General features: G+C 35.1%; 2 protein-coding genes across 2 annotated transcripts in view; one reads left to right on the top strand and one right to left on the bottom strand.

The window, feature by feature from the left end:
- LOC149807047 (choline transporter-like protein 1) overlaps positions 1–19,536 on the top strand; it is a 135,581-nt gene that overhangs the window by 19,091 nt on the left and 96,954 nt on the right. The gene's annotated exons all lie outside the window — the stretch shown is intronic.
- Positions 10,853–19,536, bottom strand: part of LOC149807049 (uncharacterized) — a 10,737-nt gene continuing 2,053 nt past the window's right edge. Inside the window, exons 3-4 of the mRNA XM_089951026.1 lie at positions 12,130–12,431; positions 10,853–11,715 (exon numbers count right to left, since the gene is read on the bottom strand). Coding sequence (XP_089807152.1) covers positions 11,297–11,715; positions 12,130–12,431 — 721 coding nt within the window. The 3' untranslated portion in view covers positions 10,853–11,296. The remainder of the gene's footprint in view (positions 11,716–12,129; positions 12,432–19,536) is intronic.

Below are 19,536 nucleotides of genomic sequence, written 5' to 3'. Positions count from 1 at the left end.
TAAAGTTAGACATAGAGGTGCCTATACTGGTACATTCTTTAATGCTAGGGCTAAGAGCCATTCTGAGAGTTTCTATACTTACATCCCAGCCGGTTCTGAGAAGACGTATAGTAATCATTATGTATGATTGCCTGTGCGTTTATGTGTCCGGCACAGAGTTTCGTCCTGCAGATTTTTCTGGATTGCAAATACTATGGTCACAATCTAGAGATATGCATGTCGACAAATCACTTTTTTACCGCCATTATATGGTCTTTTTAATATTGTTGTTTAATGCTGAGTTTGACTCATTATTGTTCGTGCAATCTCTCACTCGTTTTTGATGGATGGATTATCATGACATTTGGGAAATTTGTGATCATCACCTGAAGATGCGCACAGCGACACAATATTTTGCTTCAGTGTATGACATTTTATGAACGCATCTAGTCTCACATTTTTCAGTGGATCGCAATTAAGCTTGGTAACTGTTGTGGCCATTCATGAAGATGCACGTATATCGACTAACCAGTTTGCTCACGCAATTATAGTTAGAAATATGCTCTTTTTGTCTTGCATCTTAATGCAAAGCATTATAGAATCTTTTAGGGCAAATAATCCCACAGTTTTTTTTATGTATTTCCATGAAACCTTGTAAATATTGTGATCATAGCCGGAAGATGATCACGTTGACGAATGAATGTCAACTCAGGATCTTTTATATTTTGTATATAAGCGCTTTGCCCTTTTGGCCTTAGAGCTGAATGGAGTGTATGACAAAATTTTGTGAATATATCTAGTCTCAGAGATGTCATTGGAGGGACATCAAATATGGGAAATGTTATAGTCATCATCTGACGATGCGAATATCTAAAAGTATCCGTTCTCAGGCTAAGTTTATCAAAGTTATTGCCCTTCTTGATATGGAATCTAATGTATTTTGTTACAAAATCATTTGAATACGACTTGTCTCATAATTTTCAATGGATCACCATGAAACTTTGCACATATTATGGTCATCATTTAAAGGTGCGTATATCGAACAATTATTCTCCTCCCACAATTTTTTTGGAGAAATATAACAGTGGTCTTAAAATGTTTGGTTAGAGTTATTGCTCTTTTTTACTTTGAACTGCATGATATAGTATTGTGAATACATCTAGGATCACAATTTTCAGTGGATAGTCATAAAACTTTATACATGTTCTGGCCATCATCTGATGATGCTTATTGTGGCAAGTTATTTTACTATCATAATGTTTGTAAGAGTTATTGCCCTTTTTTGCGGCTAAATGCATTATAAAAATGGATTTCATGACCTCAGTTTGTCCTGTATTTTATATCTTATGGATCGCTGCGAAACTTGCTACATATTATGGTCATCATCTAAAGACTGACACTTCCCTGTGTTACCTTATTATTTTCAAGTGTTATTGCTTTTTTTTAATCATATGTAATTTATGACCCAACTTTGTAACTGCTACTCCACTTGCAGCTTTTGTGACTTGCTCTGTTAGTACTTTTGTGGTTATCATCAGAAGATATGTTTGTTGATCAGTCCTTGTACTCACGCTGTTTTGAGAAGTGTTTATTTTACTGTAGACATATTTCCGTCTTAGGGTAGGCGTGGGAAGGGAGGGAGTATTTTTTAAAATTTAAAATCTATTGTGAAGTTTATAGATAACGGCAAGCATGCAAATAAGATTTAAACACCCCACCCCACCCCGCTATATTAAACCACCCAGTTTAAATGTGGCAACTTGCCTCTCTCCTTGACCCTATTGGCATCACTTTGAAGGCTTGTCCCTTTGATCTCCTCCCCCCCCCCCCCACCGGGAAAATTCCTGCGGACGTCCATAGAGATGCTGGGAAGTGGAGGTATATTTATATACACAAATTTCTCACCATTCTTCTCGTTTACATCGTGTGTGCTTGTGTATATGCGTTCTTCTGGACAAAGCGTGTGTGCATGTGTTTGTGTGCATCAGATGTTGAAGCAAGAATACTTATATGGGGAAAATGTAGACTCACGAGGCGTAATTTATGTATAATGACAATTGAAATGTTGATAGTTTCTTTAGTGTCGAGAGAAATTCCACTCATGCATGCGTTCATTTTGCAAAGTGCTTATCAGAAGACTTGATAGGAAATAGCGGAGATATTTTCATTGCAAGCAAACATTTTAAGTAGATCGCAGACCACTATTGACCGATAAATATATCTAGATAACGAGATTTGTCCCACTCTCCAAAGAAAATAATAGGTACGCAAATCAGTTTCGATAACGAACATCAGGAGAAAAAAATGTCATTGATCGAGACAGATTTATTCGGTCTACTACCTCTAAAACCACCGTCATCACGAAAACATTATTCTTCCTCCTCCTTCTCTTGTTACTACCACTTCGACTACTTCTACTACTGCTACGATGACGACGTCTTTGGCGAAGACGATCATGAATACAAAGAAAATTGCAGAATCTAATGCATTTCCACTTCAGCCACTATCGCAACAACAACGATGACGACGACTACTTTTACTGCAACTACTACTACGTAACAAGGGCAACGACCATTACTACTGCTACTACAACGACGAGGACTATTAGAGTATTCTAATCTTATTGCTGAACAATGAATTGCGCAACTCTATGGGCAAAACTCCGTCAATGTATGAAATTAACATTAGTTATTTGTTATAGCAGTAGTCATCGTTTACTATAAAACATGTAAACACAGAAGAATGCGTTAACCTTGTTTTAAAATATTATACGATTAGTTTTGAAGAATAATTAAAAAAGTATTTATTATGAACGATAGCAAGAATGTGTCCAATAGTAAAAATTATATCTTAAAATCTCTGTGGAGTTATAATGTTCTTTTTATTTCACAGATTAGTGACAAGGGGAACAAAATTACTCTCATAATCTTACATACTTTTGTTCTGAACAGTAACCGAGGCATTCATGTATGTCTCTGTACGCAAGACACCTGTCTTTTTTGCGTAAAAACACATTTACGTTTTAAATTGGATGTATGGACCGTGGAGTCTGAAATGAGGAATAATAATAATAATAATAATCTTTATTTAAAATCGGATAACACATTTGATTATGAATGACAAATCTGTCATGTGGTCCTCAATTTTTATAACAGGTTAAGTTATTTTTAAAAAAATTAATTACACACACTCGCACAAATACTCACACAGATTTAAATTGAATTAATATATGTAATTATAGCGGTCAGTTGGTAAATATATGAATAATATGATACATATGTATTCACATTTCGGTATGTCAGAAGTCTTATATACGTACATCGAATAAAACATGCACATATTATTTCTGGACACAATGATACAAATCTCTGTTGGGCGGCTTTAATGTATTCCAGCTGGTGAAGAAAAAATGTCTTTAATGGGGTTTTAAACGAAGTAAGAAATTTTAATTACGTATCCTCATGGGTAAGAAATCCCAAAAGGTAGGTGATAATGCAGTGAAAGACCTTTTGAAATGGTTGGGTTGCGACCACGGAATTTAGAGTTCGTTACTAGTTATTGATCGGAAAATACGTTCAGCATTGAATGATCTTAGTTCAGTTAGGTTATAGATATAATCTGGAGAAAGACCGTTTAAAGACTTATATGTCACGATTCCTTTAAAGTAAAGAATACGTTTTCGTATGGGTTGCCATTATAGACGTGAAAACTAAACATTCGAGGGACTCGTAATATGAAGTTTCAGAATTATTCGGGCGGCCCTTTTCAGGCGAGTGTTAATTCTGGATAGATAATTAAAATTGGATGTATTTCCCCATATGGTACAGCCATAGACTATCAGTTGTAGTATATATCCAGAAAAATAAAGTTCAGACGAATGGTGAGGTAGAAATTTCGACAGTATTTTTGTACATATGAGATCTGTAGATGTATTCTAGCTGAGATGTTTATCAATATAAATAGCGAGAAGTTTGTTTTTAATTTTTTTTATTTTCAACATTAGACACGTTTATGCCATTTTGAGTCAGAAGTAAGTCAGTGTTAGTGGAAAAGTGCTGCCTTTTCCGAATGTCATATTCGTTTTAGATATATTAATATGTTTTATGTTTTGTTGACACCAAACTGATATGAGGTCGATTTGAACTTTATTTTAAACTGTGACAAAAAATTTACCAGATGAATTGTTACTTATATCTGATTTAATTCATATTTTAATTTAATTGTTTGTCAGTTTATTTTTTTTAATATATTCTATTATAATGTAAATTTATTCACTGGAGATGATATTTTTCCAGAAAATTGGTTGACCTGAATCATTCTTTTCATAAACACCAGGTGTTGGCCTGGATGCTGACCTTGATTCAAAATTAGTAAACAAAGTTCTATTTTTATTTTAAAATGATTGGTTGTTGTCAAGGTCATGATGGGGCTTTGGGCTTAAGATGTAAACAGCTTTTTTATTTTTTATTTCTTAGAGAAAATTATTGGTCTAATCAAGGCCATATTCTGTGTATGTGGTATAAGCATGCTCACGTGACCCCCTTCTGATTTCGCAACTTGGGGGAATTTCGAAACTGCGTTTTATAATACAATATAACCTTTGTTTTAGAGAGAGATCTCTCAGTTTGGGGCTTTTAACACTGATATCAAGTTTGTTTGTTGTAGCCAGATTTTGAGCTATAATTTTCTTCAGATCAGTTGGATTTTAAAAGGATTAATTCTTTTTTCTCTGGAAATATTTTTGAGAAGTGCTTACAGAGAGATTTTGGAAAGACATTGCTTGCAAATTTAATTTGGATTTCCAACACCGGAGTACCGTTATTTGTATTTGTACAAGGAACTGTAGATAAGCACAGTACTGACCACATCTTACATCATCGTCATCCATCTTGGATTTTCCATCATGATTCGAACTTGAAATTATTAGAACATTTGTTCCTAGGACTTTTGCAAAAAAAAAACTCGTGGATTATTCTTAGATTATTTTTGGATTTAATTCTTGAAACCGTAAGTTCTTCTCCTTTTTTTCATTTTTACAGATTTTTTCCAGGAAAATAAATTATTTGTTAAATTTTAAAAAGCTTGTTGTTTTCACTCTTTCTGTGTTACTGTTTATTCGAGCCTAAACACGTAACAGAATTCAGTGTAGAATTGTCATCGAAAAGATTGTATTAGAGTAAACTGAACACAAGGCTGAGCCATTGAAAAATACATTATTTTTTTTAAAAAAACGATAAGAGGCTATAATATAGATCTTTGAGGAACAACACTTAAAGTATAACTTGAATCGGAAGTATATTTACCCGTGCAAACAACATATGGTCTGTTAATCAGATAAGACGTGAACTATATAACTGAGTTTGAAGAAAACTTGTAGGCCGAGAGTTTGTATGTGCACCGAATTGTTAACCAAATCGAAATCAGTGCAGTGGATTTTTAACGTACATTTTAAAAATATTCAGGCATATCGCTACGATGCCTGTTGTGTGGCAGTTTATAGTGATGTCTAGTACTGGGGTATCATGCCTCAGACATGTAACATCATGTCCCACCCAGTCACATTATGCTGACATCGGTCCGACCAGTCCTAACAACAACATCTTAATGCTGATAGCCAAGCGAGGCAGCTGCTAGTACCATTTTTTTTAAAAAGAGTTTGGTGTGACTCGGCCGGGGTTAGAACCCGCGACCTCCCGCATCCGAGGCGGATGATCTAACTCTCAGACCCACAGAGCGGTCCGAAATCAATGAAGAGTAAGCTTCGCTGATTCGATCGCTAGCAGTCACTGGTATTTTAAGTTTCGTGAATGCGTTATATCACGAAAGTTTTTGTTGGAAACTTGAGTGTAATTTATGGAGGAGTGAATATTTGTTGCGATTGTCGAAAAGATGCAAAGTGTAGATAGCAGGCCCGGCCTTAGGGCAAGGCGAACGAGGCAACCGCCTTGGGCCCCACACTTTCAGGCAATGCAATTTGTTTTGTTTGGGGCCCCGCGCTCATCGCTTGCTGCCTTGGGCTCTGCATGCTGCCTTGGGCCCCGCACATCATAGGGCCGGGCCTGGTAGATAGTGTATATGTGTTTTATCAAGGTAGATGTACAGGATCTTACTCTTCTTCGAACTTTGATAACCAGTGCAAGGTCGTGCAGCTGTATCATATGAAGCCATCTAGTGTTAATATCGGAGATGAAATCAAGATGAAAGTCTTGCATGATAGTTACTTTAATGTAAAAGCTAAAACGAACTAGAGTCAAAAGGTACACAGTGTACACTTTTTCCAGTCGGTGTATCCTATGACCATGACCACAATAACTACTAATATCACCACGATGATATCACCACTACTATTAATAAAGTTGTATGGAACATAAGAGTTCTTGCACAATCACTATAATTAATGACCAATTTTCAAATTTCTTGACGAAAATTATTAATCCAAACTAATTTACACTTAACTGATCTTCGATTAGTTGCTCAGTAGATCAGGGATGCACAACCCCCGACCCGCTAACGTGTTCTGTCCGGCCCTCAGGGCAAATTAAAACAACACATAAATCTGGCCCGTGAACAGTAATTATATTAAAGAAATTTGTGTTTGCGGCCCTCGAGTGGTCTAAGAAAATGCAATCTGACCCTTGGCCGGAAAATGTTGCACACCCCTGCTATTATTGCTGAATTACTAAATAACAAAATAGAGAATAAAATAAGACTAATTAATAATTGATAATGTTCCAAAATTCTTATGTTCTGTAACAAACTAAATGACACGAAGGTTAATTTCGAATGTGCCATGAATCTCACGCAGTACAGTGCGAAAGATGACTGTCAGAAAGGCAGTGGATATTTCGATACAGAAATGGCTGAAGAAAACGACGCCGATTTATTTCAAAGAAACAACATACATTGCTGTTCTTTCTCATCCAGAGTTATTCATTTCCTGTTAAAATTTTGTACTGCAAAAGACAAAATCATAAACTAATATAAGATAATCACTTTTCTTACAATGATCAGTTTGCTTCTGTATATTCTGTGTTTTAGTCGTTTTTAATGCCTGCCATTAGTAGGAGAAAGTGATTATCTTATCTATTATTATCAATGGCGAAGAGATCAAGTATCTTATGACCATGACTACTACTATTTCTACAAATACCACCACAACGATTGTGACCAACATATGATATATCAAAATGTACAATTAATTTAGATATACCAACATATACAGTCAATTTGCTAAAGTCATTACAAGTGAACTCAAAAGGTGGAACTTTTTTTGCATCCAGAATGTGTTTAAAAACACGCTATATAACACAGTGACAAATGTATATAATAATGCGTTATGTGTTATATTCAATATTTCAGGTATGTCAATGAAATAAAAACGATACATTATACACCATCTTCCCAAGGCAATATTTTTCATGTTTACCATTCGCTTTTTGTTTGGCCGCCTCAACGTTATGTGTACATTTTGCGGCGTCAAAGCTTTGCTCTACAGTTTTCATTTTCAGAGACCGACATTGTCCTTAGATTATGGGGAACAACAACTAACAGAATGCTACCAACAGGCCCTAAATGCTACTATTTCTCACATAAAAGGAATTACTTATAATTTATAAACCCTAACTGAAAGTTACTAAATATTGTTAGAATTTTAATTGAATAAATTCATGCAATATAAATATATTTATCCAAACCTTTGAGAATGCTTAGTTCATTCATAGTCGTGAAAAGCCAGTGTGAGATGTTACAGATAGTTTTTAGAAATTATCATGAACCTAAATTTTATTATTTACAACTGACATTTTTATATATAAAGGAACCATAATTGACTGATTGATTGATATATAGATATATTGATTGATTGATTGATTGATTGATTGACTGATTGTATTTTAACGGCGCACCAGCACTGTTAGGCTATTTAGCGCCATACAAAATGTTATATGTATAATCGTTTAAAAATTATAAAATGTCTCATATCGACCAGCGATATCAAAACCAAATAGTTGAAATTAAGACGATAAGATGGTAACGGTAAAAAAAAAAAGCTGTCAGAAGATGCTGCAAAAAGTTGTTAAAATAAATAGGACTGAAAGGGAAAGATGGATGACAATACCACAAACAAAACTTATTTGTGATTATGAATGTGTAAGAAAAATGCAAATTCATTCTGTGTAATTTCACTTAAATAAAACTAATGCTCAATAAATTAGTGTCTGAGAAAGTGGCCGGCTAAAATAACGACCTTGATTTCATGTTGATATGCATTTAATTGGACTTCACAATCCTCACACCACGCTTTAATCTTCCCATACTAATTGCTCCTAAAAGGAACCTCATCGCACCCCAACACGAGAGAGTTATTATTTGTAAATTTTACTAATTGGTCTGAGATTATTGTTTTACCACTACTGTTGATTGCATTAATTTAAATATTTTACTAGTCGGTCAATTCCGCAAGTTGTGTACATATTGAGTGATATAATTTGAATTTGTCAGTGTATCATTTTGCTTTTCCATTTAATGTGCGTGCAGAAAGAAACTAATGTAAAATGTTCATGTGTACATGTATTTTCATTATTTACAATACTAAGCAAATTATATGTCTTGAACATAAGCACCATCATGTGTATGTGTATGTGCGTACACATGGGCGGACGCATGTTTTGGCCTACATCCGTAAAAATGAATGGCTGACCATTACAAGTTTGCGCCCTCCCCCCCCCCCCCCCCATTATTATCTGCGGGCGCCCTCGGCACTTATAGACTAAGTAAGCAGGCGTGTGCGTGTGTGAGGAAGTTGGGATAAACATTGACGAAAATACCGTTTAGATTTTGCGAACACTATAGGTTCAGGAGGCGTGACGCGATTTGTACTCATTTTTAAACTTGAAATACAACATCAAAATGCAACCATACTCAAGTGTTAGTTGTGAGATTAGTAGCACTATTAGTATAATTTACCAGCAGTGGCGTACTAAGGGTAAATTGCGCCCGGGGCAACGATGATGGCCCAAAGGGCTAAAATACGAGGCTTGAAATGTTTATAAACTGTTTTGGCGCCTCAAGACCTCTGGTATCCCTGGGCAACCGCTCCGTTCACTCTTCCCCCATTCCGTTAGTACGCTAATGCTGACAAGCGGAATGACGATAGTTTCTTAAGTGGGAGAGAGGTTCAACTCGTGCATTCATTCACTGTGCAAAGTGCTTATCAACAGATTTAACAGGAAACAGCGGAGATTGTTGATTGCAAGCAAACATTTTAAAGCCGATGGAGAATATACAAGTTACTGTCAACGCCATGATTATCTCAAAACAACAACAAATACTACTACTACTATAGTATTGTCACACCATCTCGTGTGGCACCCCCACCACCACCGATTTTAAAAACAAAGCATCAAGGATATCGAAAATGCACAAAGTTTTGTCATTTCCTTTATTGATTTAAAATTTCTAAATTGATTTTCGCCATGGGTTCCCAAATACTGTCAACTTGTTGACGTTTCGAATCAAACGGGAGGTTTTCTCTCTCAGCAGTACGGTCGCCATATTTACATAAGCCAGTCAATGTTTTCAAGCAACAAATGTGATGTAGTTCACCGACCCTTAAAATCTCAATAGTTCTGTAAATTGTTGGATTTAAATATCTTTGAACACATGTATACAAGAGTTCCTAATTGCACATTTTGGAACCTAACTATTCTGTATACTAGAAATCAGGTTAAAAATTATAAATCAATGACTGACATGGATTTGTCTTTTGTATTTTTATATCCATGACGCTTTTCGTTTATTTTCAATCAGTAAGGGGTAGAAACAAACTGGAGCATATGCGAATACTATACTACTACTACTACTACCACTACTACTACTATGACGACGACAATCATGACCCTTGACAATACTTTGATAACGACGAAGACGACGATCATGACCAATGACGATACTTTGATAACAACGAATGTCGACGATCATGACTACTTTTACAGACAGATAGATAAATAGATAAAGCAGGTAGATTCTTTATTTATTCTTGCAAGGTAGACCTAAATGCTATATTCTAGAGTCGTGAATCCTGATTTGTTAGAGATTTCAAGTGAACTACGAAGATTTGACGCATATTATTAACCAAATCAAGAGATGTATCCATTTAATTATCACACTAATACGCACCGTACTGGCCTACGGGAACAGTTGAATGCCTTTTTGTAAACAGCTCAATACGCACACTGTATCCTGTGACGTCACTAGAAACTGTGCACAGTATGCCAGTATGCATCATATAGAATCATAGAACCAATAACATTTCTATAATTACTACTTTTCTGGTGCTTCTGACGAGGGCCGGTGTAATTATCAAAATTATATAGAGCGTTAAGTGTCGTTTGTTTTCTCAAGTGTTAGTCCCACGCGGTCATATTAACGACTTTAATGAGAATGCTGTCAAGCATGGCCCATTGTTTCTTCGCGTTATTACCACCGTCATGTTGTACTCACACCTTGTCAGCAACGTTAAGTATGTGTACATTGATCTCCATGGAAAAATCATGGAAGATATTAACAAACAATTGGTAACGGGTTCACGATACAGAACCATGCTTTACGGCTGTGTGAGCTAATGTATGTTCTATTAGCTAGTCTCCTAATAGCGATGTATTGAGCTATGTCCAGCGACTGTGTACAAAAAATATTTGGTCATCAATTATTGTATAAAAAAGAGCTACATTTTTTACGGCATTTTATTTCGACTTTTTATACATTTTGAATATATCTGGATTGTTATTGTCAAAGATAACAAAATGGCAAGATTACAGGCGCATGCGCAGAGAAAATGCCGGTATGTTCAGATATATTTATAAAGGGGGTTATATTTTGCGAAGTGGTAAGTCAAGAGGACAGTTAAATGACATTTTCCCCTTAAGAGTAGCTTTTATTGTTAATTATATTGTTATTCTATAAAGTATAAATTCTCATGAATTTAAAAACACATATATGGGCAATAGTAAAGTGTTTCTCATTTTCCGTTAATACGTTGAAGGAATAAGACTTTTCCACACACATCTCCATTAGTGGGATGCAGTAATACACTCATGGAAGGTACTGATGTAAAATTATAATTTGTCATTTCCCAAAAAGAACTCCACCGGGTCTGTATACATATTAGACTACTATTTAGTCATGCCTTTTGAAGATATGGAACAACTGTTAATCTGTGATCACGATATATAATGGGATATATGTCAGTCACCCAATATATATCTTTTGCATCTGAAATAATATATAAATCGTTAAGTATCCTTCGTTTTCTCAAGTGTTAGTCCCATGGAATCATATTAACAACTTTGATGAGAACGCCGTCGAACAGGGCCCAGTGTTTGTCCACGTTATTACCACCTTTGTGTTGTACCCATACCTCGTCAGCAACGTTAAGCGTGTGTGCAATGACCTCCATGGAACAATCATAGAAGCTGTTGTCACCGATACGAATTTCCCCGACTGCAGTTCCTCGCACTTTGATGTCGTAAGAGACCCACGTTCCAGGATAGCAACACACCTGTACCGTGAAGATGTACGTTCCTGCCTCGGGAGCTTTGAAAAATCCATGTTCTACGCTAAAAGCGTCGCCGACGTTCGTTTCAACGCTATCGAATAACAACACTTTGGAAGCAGCAGTAGTTTTGGATGGTAGTTTCTTCACCTTAAAGACCACCGGTGATGTTAGCTTCGTAAACCCTGAGAAAAGATAAAAAGTTTTGAGATTATGCCTCCTTTACATCTTCCACTAACCCACTGAAAAAGAAACGATCATTTGGGCAGCAATAATAAATGGTACTACAATGTATATATTTAATAAATATGTTTTTGTTCTTTGTATTTTTTTCCTACAGTGCACTCGATATAATTTCGGATTTTAGTCGGTTCCCACTATTTCAGTACCAGGTATGTCCCGGTGAGGTATAAAAGGTGACACACCAGTAAATGAAGCTATGTAAAATTGCTTCTCAAACACATTAATTATTTAAAAATGTGACGAAGTGTTTTCGACGTAGTCAAATCAAAATACATTTATCTAAATTAAGTATTCTACTAGGGTTCTCTCAACGTGCTGAGAATGTATTTATCGTAATATATTTGTTCCACACCTACCTGAGTTCATATCCTCCCGTAGACGGCGTAAGTCGTCATTCAACTCTTTCACTTCCTGTCTTTTGACCTTCATCTCATGATTCAGTGTCTCGATCCTTTCCCACAATTCCCTCTCCATCTCGTCCACGGCCCGTTGCTCCACTTCCAGAGTTACAACACGTTTCAGCACTTCGTATTCGTACCCAAACCGCACACACGTGCTGCTCGCATTGGCATTTGTTGCTCTGGTTCCACGACCGAAGATGATGGACGTAGACAGCACAATGAACGCAATATTTCCAAGTTCCATTGCATAAATCTTTTAAAGGACACTGTCATACGTTTGTGTCTTTCCCTTGCTGCATACGTTTCTTTTTTCTTTAGGTCATATGCAAATTGATATTAATTATAGTTCGTACCAAGTCTTTACTCCCTCGTTAACGAGATATTGTCTTTCCATTGCTGATAAGACGCAGGAGACGTCCGCGATTTGGACAAACATATCTGTTTCTTGCAACCAATTAGGACAGTAAATATCAATAATGTCACATACCACTTCTTTGTTTGCAATTACTACATGAGCGTCTACACAATTAAATTGTTAACTCAGTTTTTTAATTTTCACGTCACACTTAATTTTCATACACATGCGAACTTTTTTCCATGTTGTTACCCCAGTTCGAAAACTAGTTTTCCCAAGCTCGTTTAATTGATTCACAGTCAGTCCCTGATTGATAATTTCACGTTTGCAGTTTCGAAAGGGTACCGTTTTGAGTAACTGTTTGTTTTGATGTGTTTTTCTTTTTTAAAAATTGTTCTTTCAAAGAGAGAGAGAGAGAGAGCATCGTGACATATTGTTACTGTCGTTTCTGTATACAATATATTTTGTCAAACTGAAACGATGATTCTATTCAATTTTCTAACTGTAATTCACAATCGTTTGACCTCTGATACTCACTAAGATTTCCAATATGGCACATTTTATCGTTAATAGGACCTATACGCGTTTTGAAAGTGTTTTGCGGTAATTTCAAACAGCAATGAAATGCAGCTTAGTTTAGCATTAATTGCTGACAGACTTTTGTGTATTTTGACTGTGACTCCCGGAATTTCTATGACTACCCTCCATATCCGTCGTCTCATATAATGCTAAGTGTTCTCGCATCTCTTTCGCTTTGTCATTAATACCAAATTTTCTTTTATTACTAAAGTTTTTCATTTTTTGTAAAAAAATTATTTAACGAAGGCAGACATCAATTAATTATTTTCTAACCTTATCCAGCAATTTGTTTTGATAAAGTCATATTTAAGGGAGTGCGGTAGTCTTTCACTCACCTGTTTCTGTATTATGTGCTTTGTGTCAGTCACATCTTTGCATGTTTTTAAGACTTATGTATGTATGTATGTATGTATGTATGTATGTATGACTGATTGAATGGCTGACTGAGATTGCATTACAGTTATATTCATAACTACCTAATGACAATAGACACATTAAAGTGATATTAATTAATACAAAGCACCCTAAACATGTAAATTTATATACAAAAGTACAATGATTATCAGTCGACTTAAATATTAAGATTATATTTCCTACTCAATTTCGTTAATATGATATCCAGTGTTTACAAGATGGGAAATGCAAGAATATGTCTCATCTTCAAAACAAGGCTTTTTGTTTTTTGTACATCGATTCTCGGGATATTCTAATCAGATCACCTCTGCGTCATATGCCCTCTCGCCGTATAAGTCCCTAACCTTCCATCTCAGTTTGCTACATGTTATGTATATTTGATTTAATTTATATCTGATTTAATTGTTTGTAAGTTTTAAACACTTTTTTAAAAATTTCATTATATGTCAAAATAATGTAGTTTTGTTTACTAGGAACCCGATACTTTTCCAAAAAATAGTTTGACCGTAACTTATTCATTTGTAAACACATTAAGCTGACCTAGCTTCCGACCTTATTCAAAATTAGTAACAGTCGCGTGAACAAGTTCTTTTTTTAAAATATTTTTATTGTGAGAATAATAAGGGTGAGATGGAGGCTTTGTTGGATTGGTGACCCTCGACTTGTAAATAGTTTTTAGTGAAGTAAACAATTTTTTTTTATTCTCGGAGAAAAATGATTGGTTTTTATCAAGGTTATACTAGGGCTACTTGATTTTTTATATATGTAAATATGACCCTAATACAGGCACCTATTCTGCGCCTCAAAATTACTGTATAACCATTGTTTTAGAAAAATAATCTCAGCCTGGGTTTAAAACACTTGATGTCAATGTGTTCTTTTGTAGTGTCAGTTTGGAGTTATTTTAATGTTTATTCGAATTATTTGGATTCTAAAAGATTAATTCTTTCTCCTGGAAATATTTGAGTACTCATACAGAATTCTTGAACAAAGACATTTCATAAAATTTTATTCGGATTTCCAACACTGGAGTGTTATTTCTTGTGTTTCTACAAGGAATTGTAGACAACAACACTGTACCGGATACAGCATACGTCGTCGCCTTTAACCTTGGATTTTTCGTCCGGACGCGAACTTGAATTCATTAGAACATTTCATTATTAGGACTTCTAAAACTTTATTCGTGGATTATTTTGGGATTTGATTTTTCAAACCGTAAGTTCTTATTTTTTAAAAAAATTTACAGTATTTCTTTTACAAGGAAATAAATTATTTGTTAAATTTTTCAAAACTTGTGTTTTCACTCTTTCTTGTGTTACTGTTTATTCGAGCCTAAACACGTGACATAAGGTACATATGGAAACCTCCGTATGATAGATAGAACCCAACTAATGCATGACATTCAAGCAAAACTAACATCTTCATTTTCTTTTGTAATTTCATGGTGTTTGTTTTTGTAATCTTTGTCGTTGGATATGTTTTTATGTGCAAATATTGTAAATAGTGGCCACTTGAACTACCCTCAAGACCACGGTTGTTATTTTATCATACTAACATGATTGACGTCACGACGACTCGATAACTTGTCTTCACTAATAAAGCAGTAGGTTGATGCTGTTGAAATAGTAATCGGAGCGATACTTCCGAACTTGTAAGTTTCTGCTGGACTCACATCCATCTAGAAAAAGATAACCTAACCTAAGTCATGAAAAGATAGGTGCAATATTACAGTGTCATAAATTAAAGAATCATTCATTTTAATGGTCTCAACGATTGCTTTTTTGCAATTAGTGATAACACGTCACTGACTTATTGTGACTTGTGTAAAGTCATTGCAAATTAAAACAACTAGGGGCTATGCCCCTTCACGCTTCACTTTCGCGTTAGAAGTCTCTGACTAATATTTGATAATTATTTCATCATATCTGCGCTTGAAGTCGTGATGTTTAGGCTGCACAACAGCGAGTTTTGTGCTGTTGCAATCAGTACAATATAATGTAAACATGGGTTCACGGGTTTTTGCTGCTTTTCTTGATACAAAAAAGGCATTTGATACCGTGTGGCACGAAGGACTGCTTTTTAAATTATTCACGTTGGGAATTACGGGTAAATCCCTTTTGATATTTTTTAACATGTATACAAATTTACAGAGTAAAGTTCTTGTAAATGGGCAATTTTCAGATTGGTTCTCAATTGGCCAAGGAGTGAGACAAGGGGGTGTTTTGTCAACCTTGATGTACACAATATTTATAAATGACTTGCTGCTACAGTTAGAAAATAGTGGATTTGGAGCAAAGATTGGATCCTTAGCTGTGGGAAATCCAACCCTAGCTGATGATATTTCACTTTTGGCTATATATCCTAGCAATCTACAAAAGCTGTTAGATATAGCATACGACTACAGTAATAAGTGGCGATTCGAGCTTAGTGTTACAAAGTCATACATTATCATTTTCGGACCCCAATACAAGAATTTTATCAATATGAAATGGTATCTTGGCCCGTCATGTTTGCCGGTCACCGATTCGGCAACACACCTGGGTCACCGGATTAACTCAAAGCTGACGTCGCATGACGCAATACTCGATGCATGCAAGAAAGGGAAAAAATCTTTTCACGGTCTGTTTGGTATTGGCATTAAACCGAATGGTTTAAATCCTTTGGTTGCTGCAAATGTAATTAAAAAGGTAATTTTCCCTTCAATGTTTTATGGAAGTGAATTATGGTGTAACATTTCAAAAAGTGACCTCGCTTTATTGGATAAAACTCTGAGGTATTTTGCCAAACATTTACAAGGTTTTCCAATACATACAAGATCAGACATTGCCCTGGGAATGCTAGGATGGACATCAGCGCAGTCCGAAATTGATAGAAGAAAATTGATGTTTTTACACAGATTGTGTTTGATGCCTAACAATGTACATACTAAACGTGTGTTTAACGTTGCGTTATTTCACTTCATTCTGAGCGGATGCATGTCAAGCTGCGGGTTAATTTCAAATTTATATTATACCTCAAAGAAGTTTGACTTGCTCGGGTATCTAACTGATTATTTACATCATTCTGAAATTCCAGATAAACATAATTGGAAAGAAATTGTAAGGTCAAAAATTGTTGGTCTTGAAAATAGCCTCTGGAGAGTTCGTATGTCTAATCAAGCAGATTTTGATAGATTCTCTTCGATACACGAATACTTACGACCTGCCTCAGTGTGGCAGTCGGCTAAAACTAGACAACACACTAAGGTATTTACATATGTAGCTAAACTATGGGCTGCTGTTCCACAAACACAGCTTGATATGTGTATTAGATGTGGGAATGTTTATACAGACTTGATACTTCATTGTTGTGTTAGTTGTCCTTATATGTCGAACTTTCGAAATTCTTTCTGGGATTTCCTTACTGATAAATTTCCCCTGAGCCTGCACATTACGTTATTTAATGCAGAAGATGAGCTGCAACTACAATACCTTTTAGGTAAAAGGTTACCATCAGGAGTAATCGACAAAGAAAACTCCAAGCTATTCGTCCTGTATGCAGCATACTTTGTCATGCAGTGTGCAGCTATCTTCTGTAAATAAGGTACTGAAACTTGCAACTTATGAGTTGACGAACACTTTGTTGATTGATATTGTGTAAGAATTTGTATTCCAATATAGAATATTTTTTTTTTTTTTTTTTGTTTTTTTTTTTTGTTTTTTTTTTTTTTATATTTATTGATTGTATTCAGATGATTTATTCTTATATCATGTAATCTTCCATGGAAGGAAATAAAGATGATGATGATGATGCGCTTGAAGTCGTGATGTTTCGGCTGCAGTATCCATCAATGAAAATTCCTCATTAATATAGTGAAAATAGTTTTAATTTCTTTGTGTCAAAACTGGGGGTCAGACTGAGTTAAAAACAAACTTTGGTATCAAAACTGGGGGTAAAATTAAAAATTGGGGGTCTCTGAAACGCATATGAGGGTAAAGGGAAACACTGTGTGTATATATATATATATATATATATATATATATATATATATATATATATATATATATATATATATATACACACACACACACACACGGAGTCTTTTTATTTTGGTGTTTTAGAAATGATGCAGAAAACGCCCATTTTTCACATATCTTTTTTACAAAACGTTGCTCTCTAGATACACTTTATACTTATTGAAACTGACACTGTGCGTCTGCGCTCAGAATGTCTTATGCTTTCTTTTCGACGGAATACTTCTCCTTCAAGCAAACATTAAAGGGCATGCAGCTTTTACTTTCATTGACTGTTTTGTTAGTAAGTTCTGTTAAAAATGAAAAAAAGTGTTGCCCAGTACTAGTATGGTCTAATAGCATGGATTGTTTATTCACAATTGTCCAGAAAACCCATCTCTCTACTACTAACGTGCATGAAGATTCATTTTTTTATTTAAAATTCGATAAGTAATTGGTTGATCGATCGTATAATTTCGTTACTGAAAAATCTATGTTTTTATGGTGTCAAGAGATAAACATCACAGTGAATGATGACAGGTATGTCCAGATAAATTCTGAGATAGCGAGAATTGGTAGTTTTGCTTCTATAAAGTTTGAGCGAAGCTCCCTTCAATCCGCAACCGCCATCAACGAATCGTTTTTCCGCACCCTCTTATGGCGAAGATCTCAAAAAGTCACGCTAGAGACTGGTTGAACGAGATTTGATGCTCCGAAATAATAATAGTGATACTTCCCAGATTTGTGAGCGTTTAGTAGGAGAATACTCTCCTAGATGTACAAAGAACAGATTCTCATAATTTAAAGGACTTGAAAATAGTTTTCGACGACCTTTCAACCATTAGCAAAATACCTGCACTTTAATTTCATTGTTATTCCTCGAACTTTTGAATGGATAAATTGAAGAAATCAACTATGGTCTGCCTTCGGTCCATTATGAATCGATCCTGTCTTCAGAGTATTTGACTGGCACAGTCTCGCTGAGGATTGTTAAATCTCTTCAAACCTTAAAAATTTCAAACCAAATTTTGATCCGTCAGCTCAAAAGTTTTTAATTTGGAAAAATAAAGTCTGCTAGACCGAGTGCAATGTTAAAGAATTCCAGTTTTTAGTGGACCGAGGATCCTAATGTTCATCGTAATGTGCATGGTGGTGATCCTGATGCTGTATGCAGTATGCAAGACAACATCCAATATGAACGGCAAAATGAAAATAAAGGGGATGAAACTACAGTGAGAAAAAATGTTTTAGGCATGTCTTTGGTCGTAATTGTTTTAAGCCTATATTTGGTCGTAATTGTTTTAAGCTTATCTTTCATCGTAATTGTTTTAGACTTAACTTTCGTCGTAATTGTGGAGACTTAATAGTGGAGTGGAAAGAAGTGAACCACTTTTTACTGCAAGTTAACTTTCCTTTTTGAAAGGACTTCGGCCTACAAAAATACAAATTTAGAATGAAAAAAGTAAGGTTTTGTCAGGTTTGTGAAACTTCTCAGTTGTCAGTGGACTAATCAGCATTTCATGAATCTAGCAGCAACATAACACTATCGATTTAAAAAATAACATTCATTTTTCTCGGGTTTAAACAAGCTACAAGCGTAGTCTAACGTAATTGTCCTAAAAAGTAACACACTCCACTAAATAAATTTATTATATAAATAAATATTTTCAATAAAAGAAAAAATGCATATCTCTACCGCAAAATATATGCATCAGGACTATAAAAAAGTCTGATAACAACATTGAAATTAGCAGTACTAATATTTTCAACAGTGGCTTTGAAAGTAAAACAACAAAAACAATACCGTACGAAACAATTTTAATTTTTATTATAAACATAGAATACATTGCCGCCTTTTTGTAGAAGTAGAGGATACTGTAAACTGTCACAAATTTCTTAAAAGGTGATACAGAAGAAGAAAAAAACAGTGATAGTTTATTTGGCAATAAAGTCCATATTAACGCTAGAGCAGACAAAACACCGTAAACACCTAAAATCCTTTATTACTTAAAATAATTTAAA

Source organism: Sinohyriopsis cumingii, chromosome 1, assembly GCF_028554795.1.
Source record: "Sinohyriopsis cumingii isolate HCF-2022 chromosome 1, ASM2855479v2, whole genome shotgun sequence".
NCBI lineage: Eukaryota > Metazoa > Mollusca > Bivalvia > Unionida > Unionidae > Sinohyriopsis > Sinohyriopsis cumingii.
This window is presented reverse-complemented; position numbering and strand designations above follow the sequence as displayed.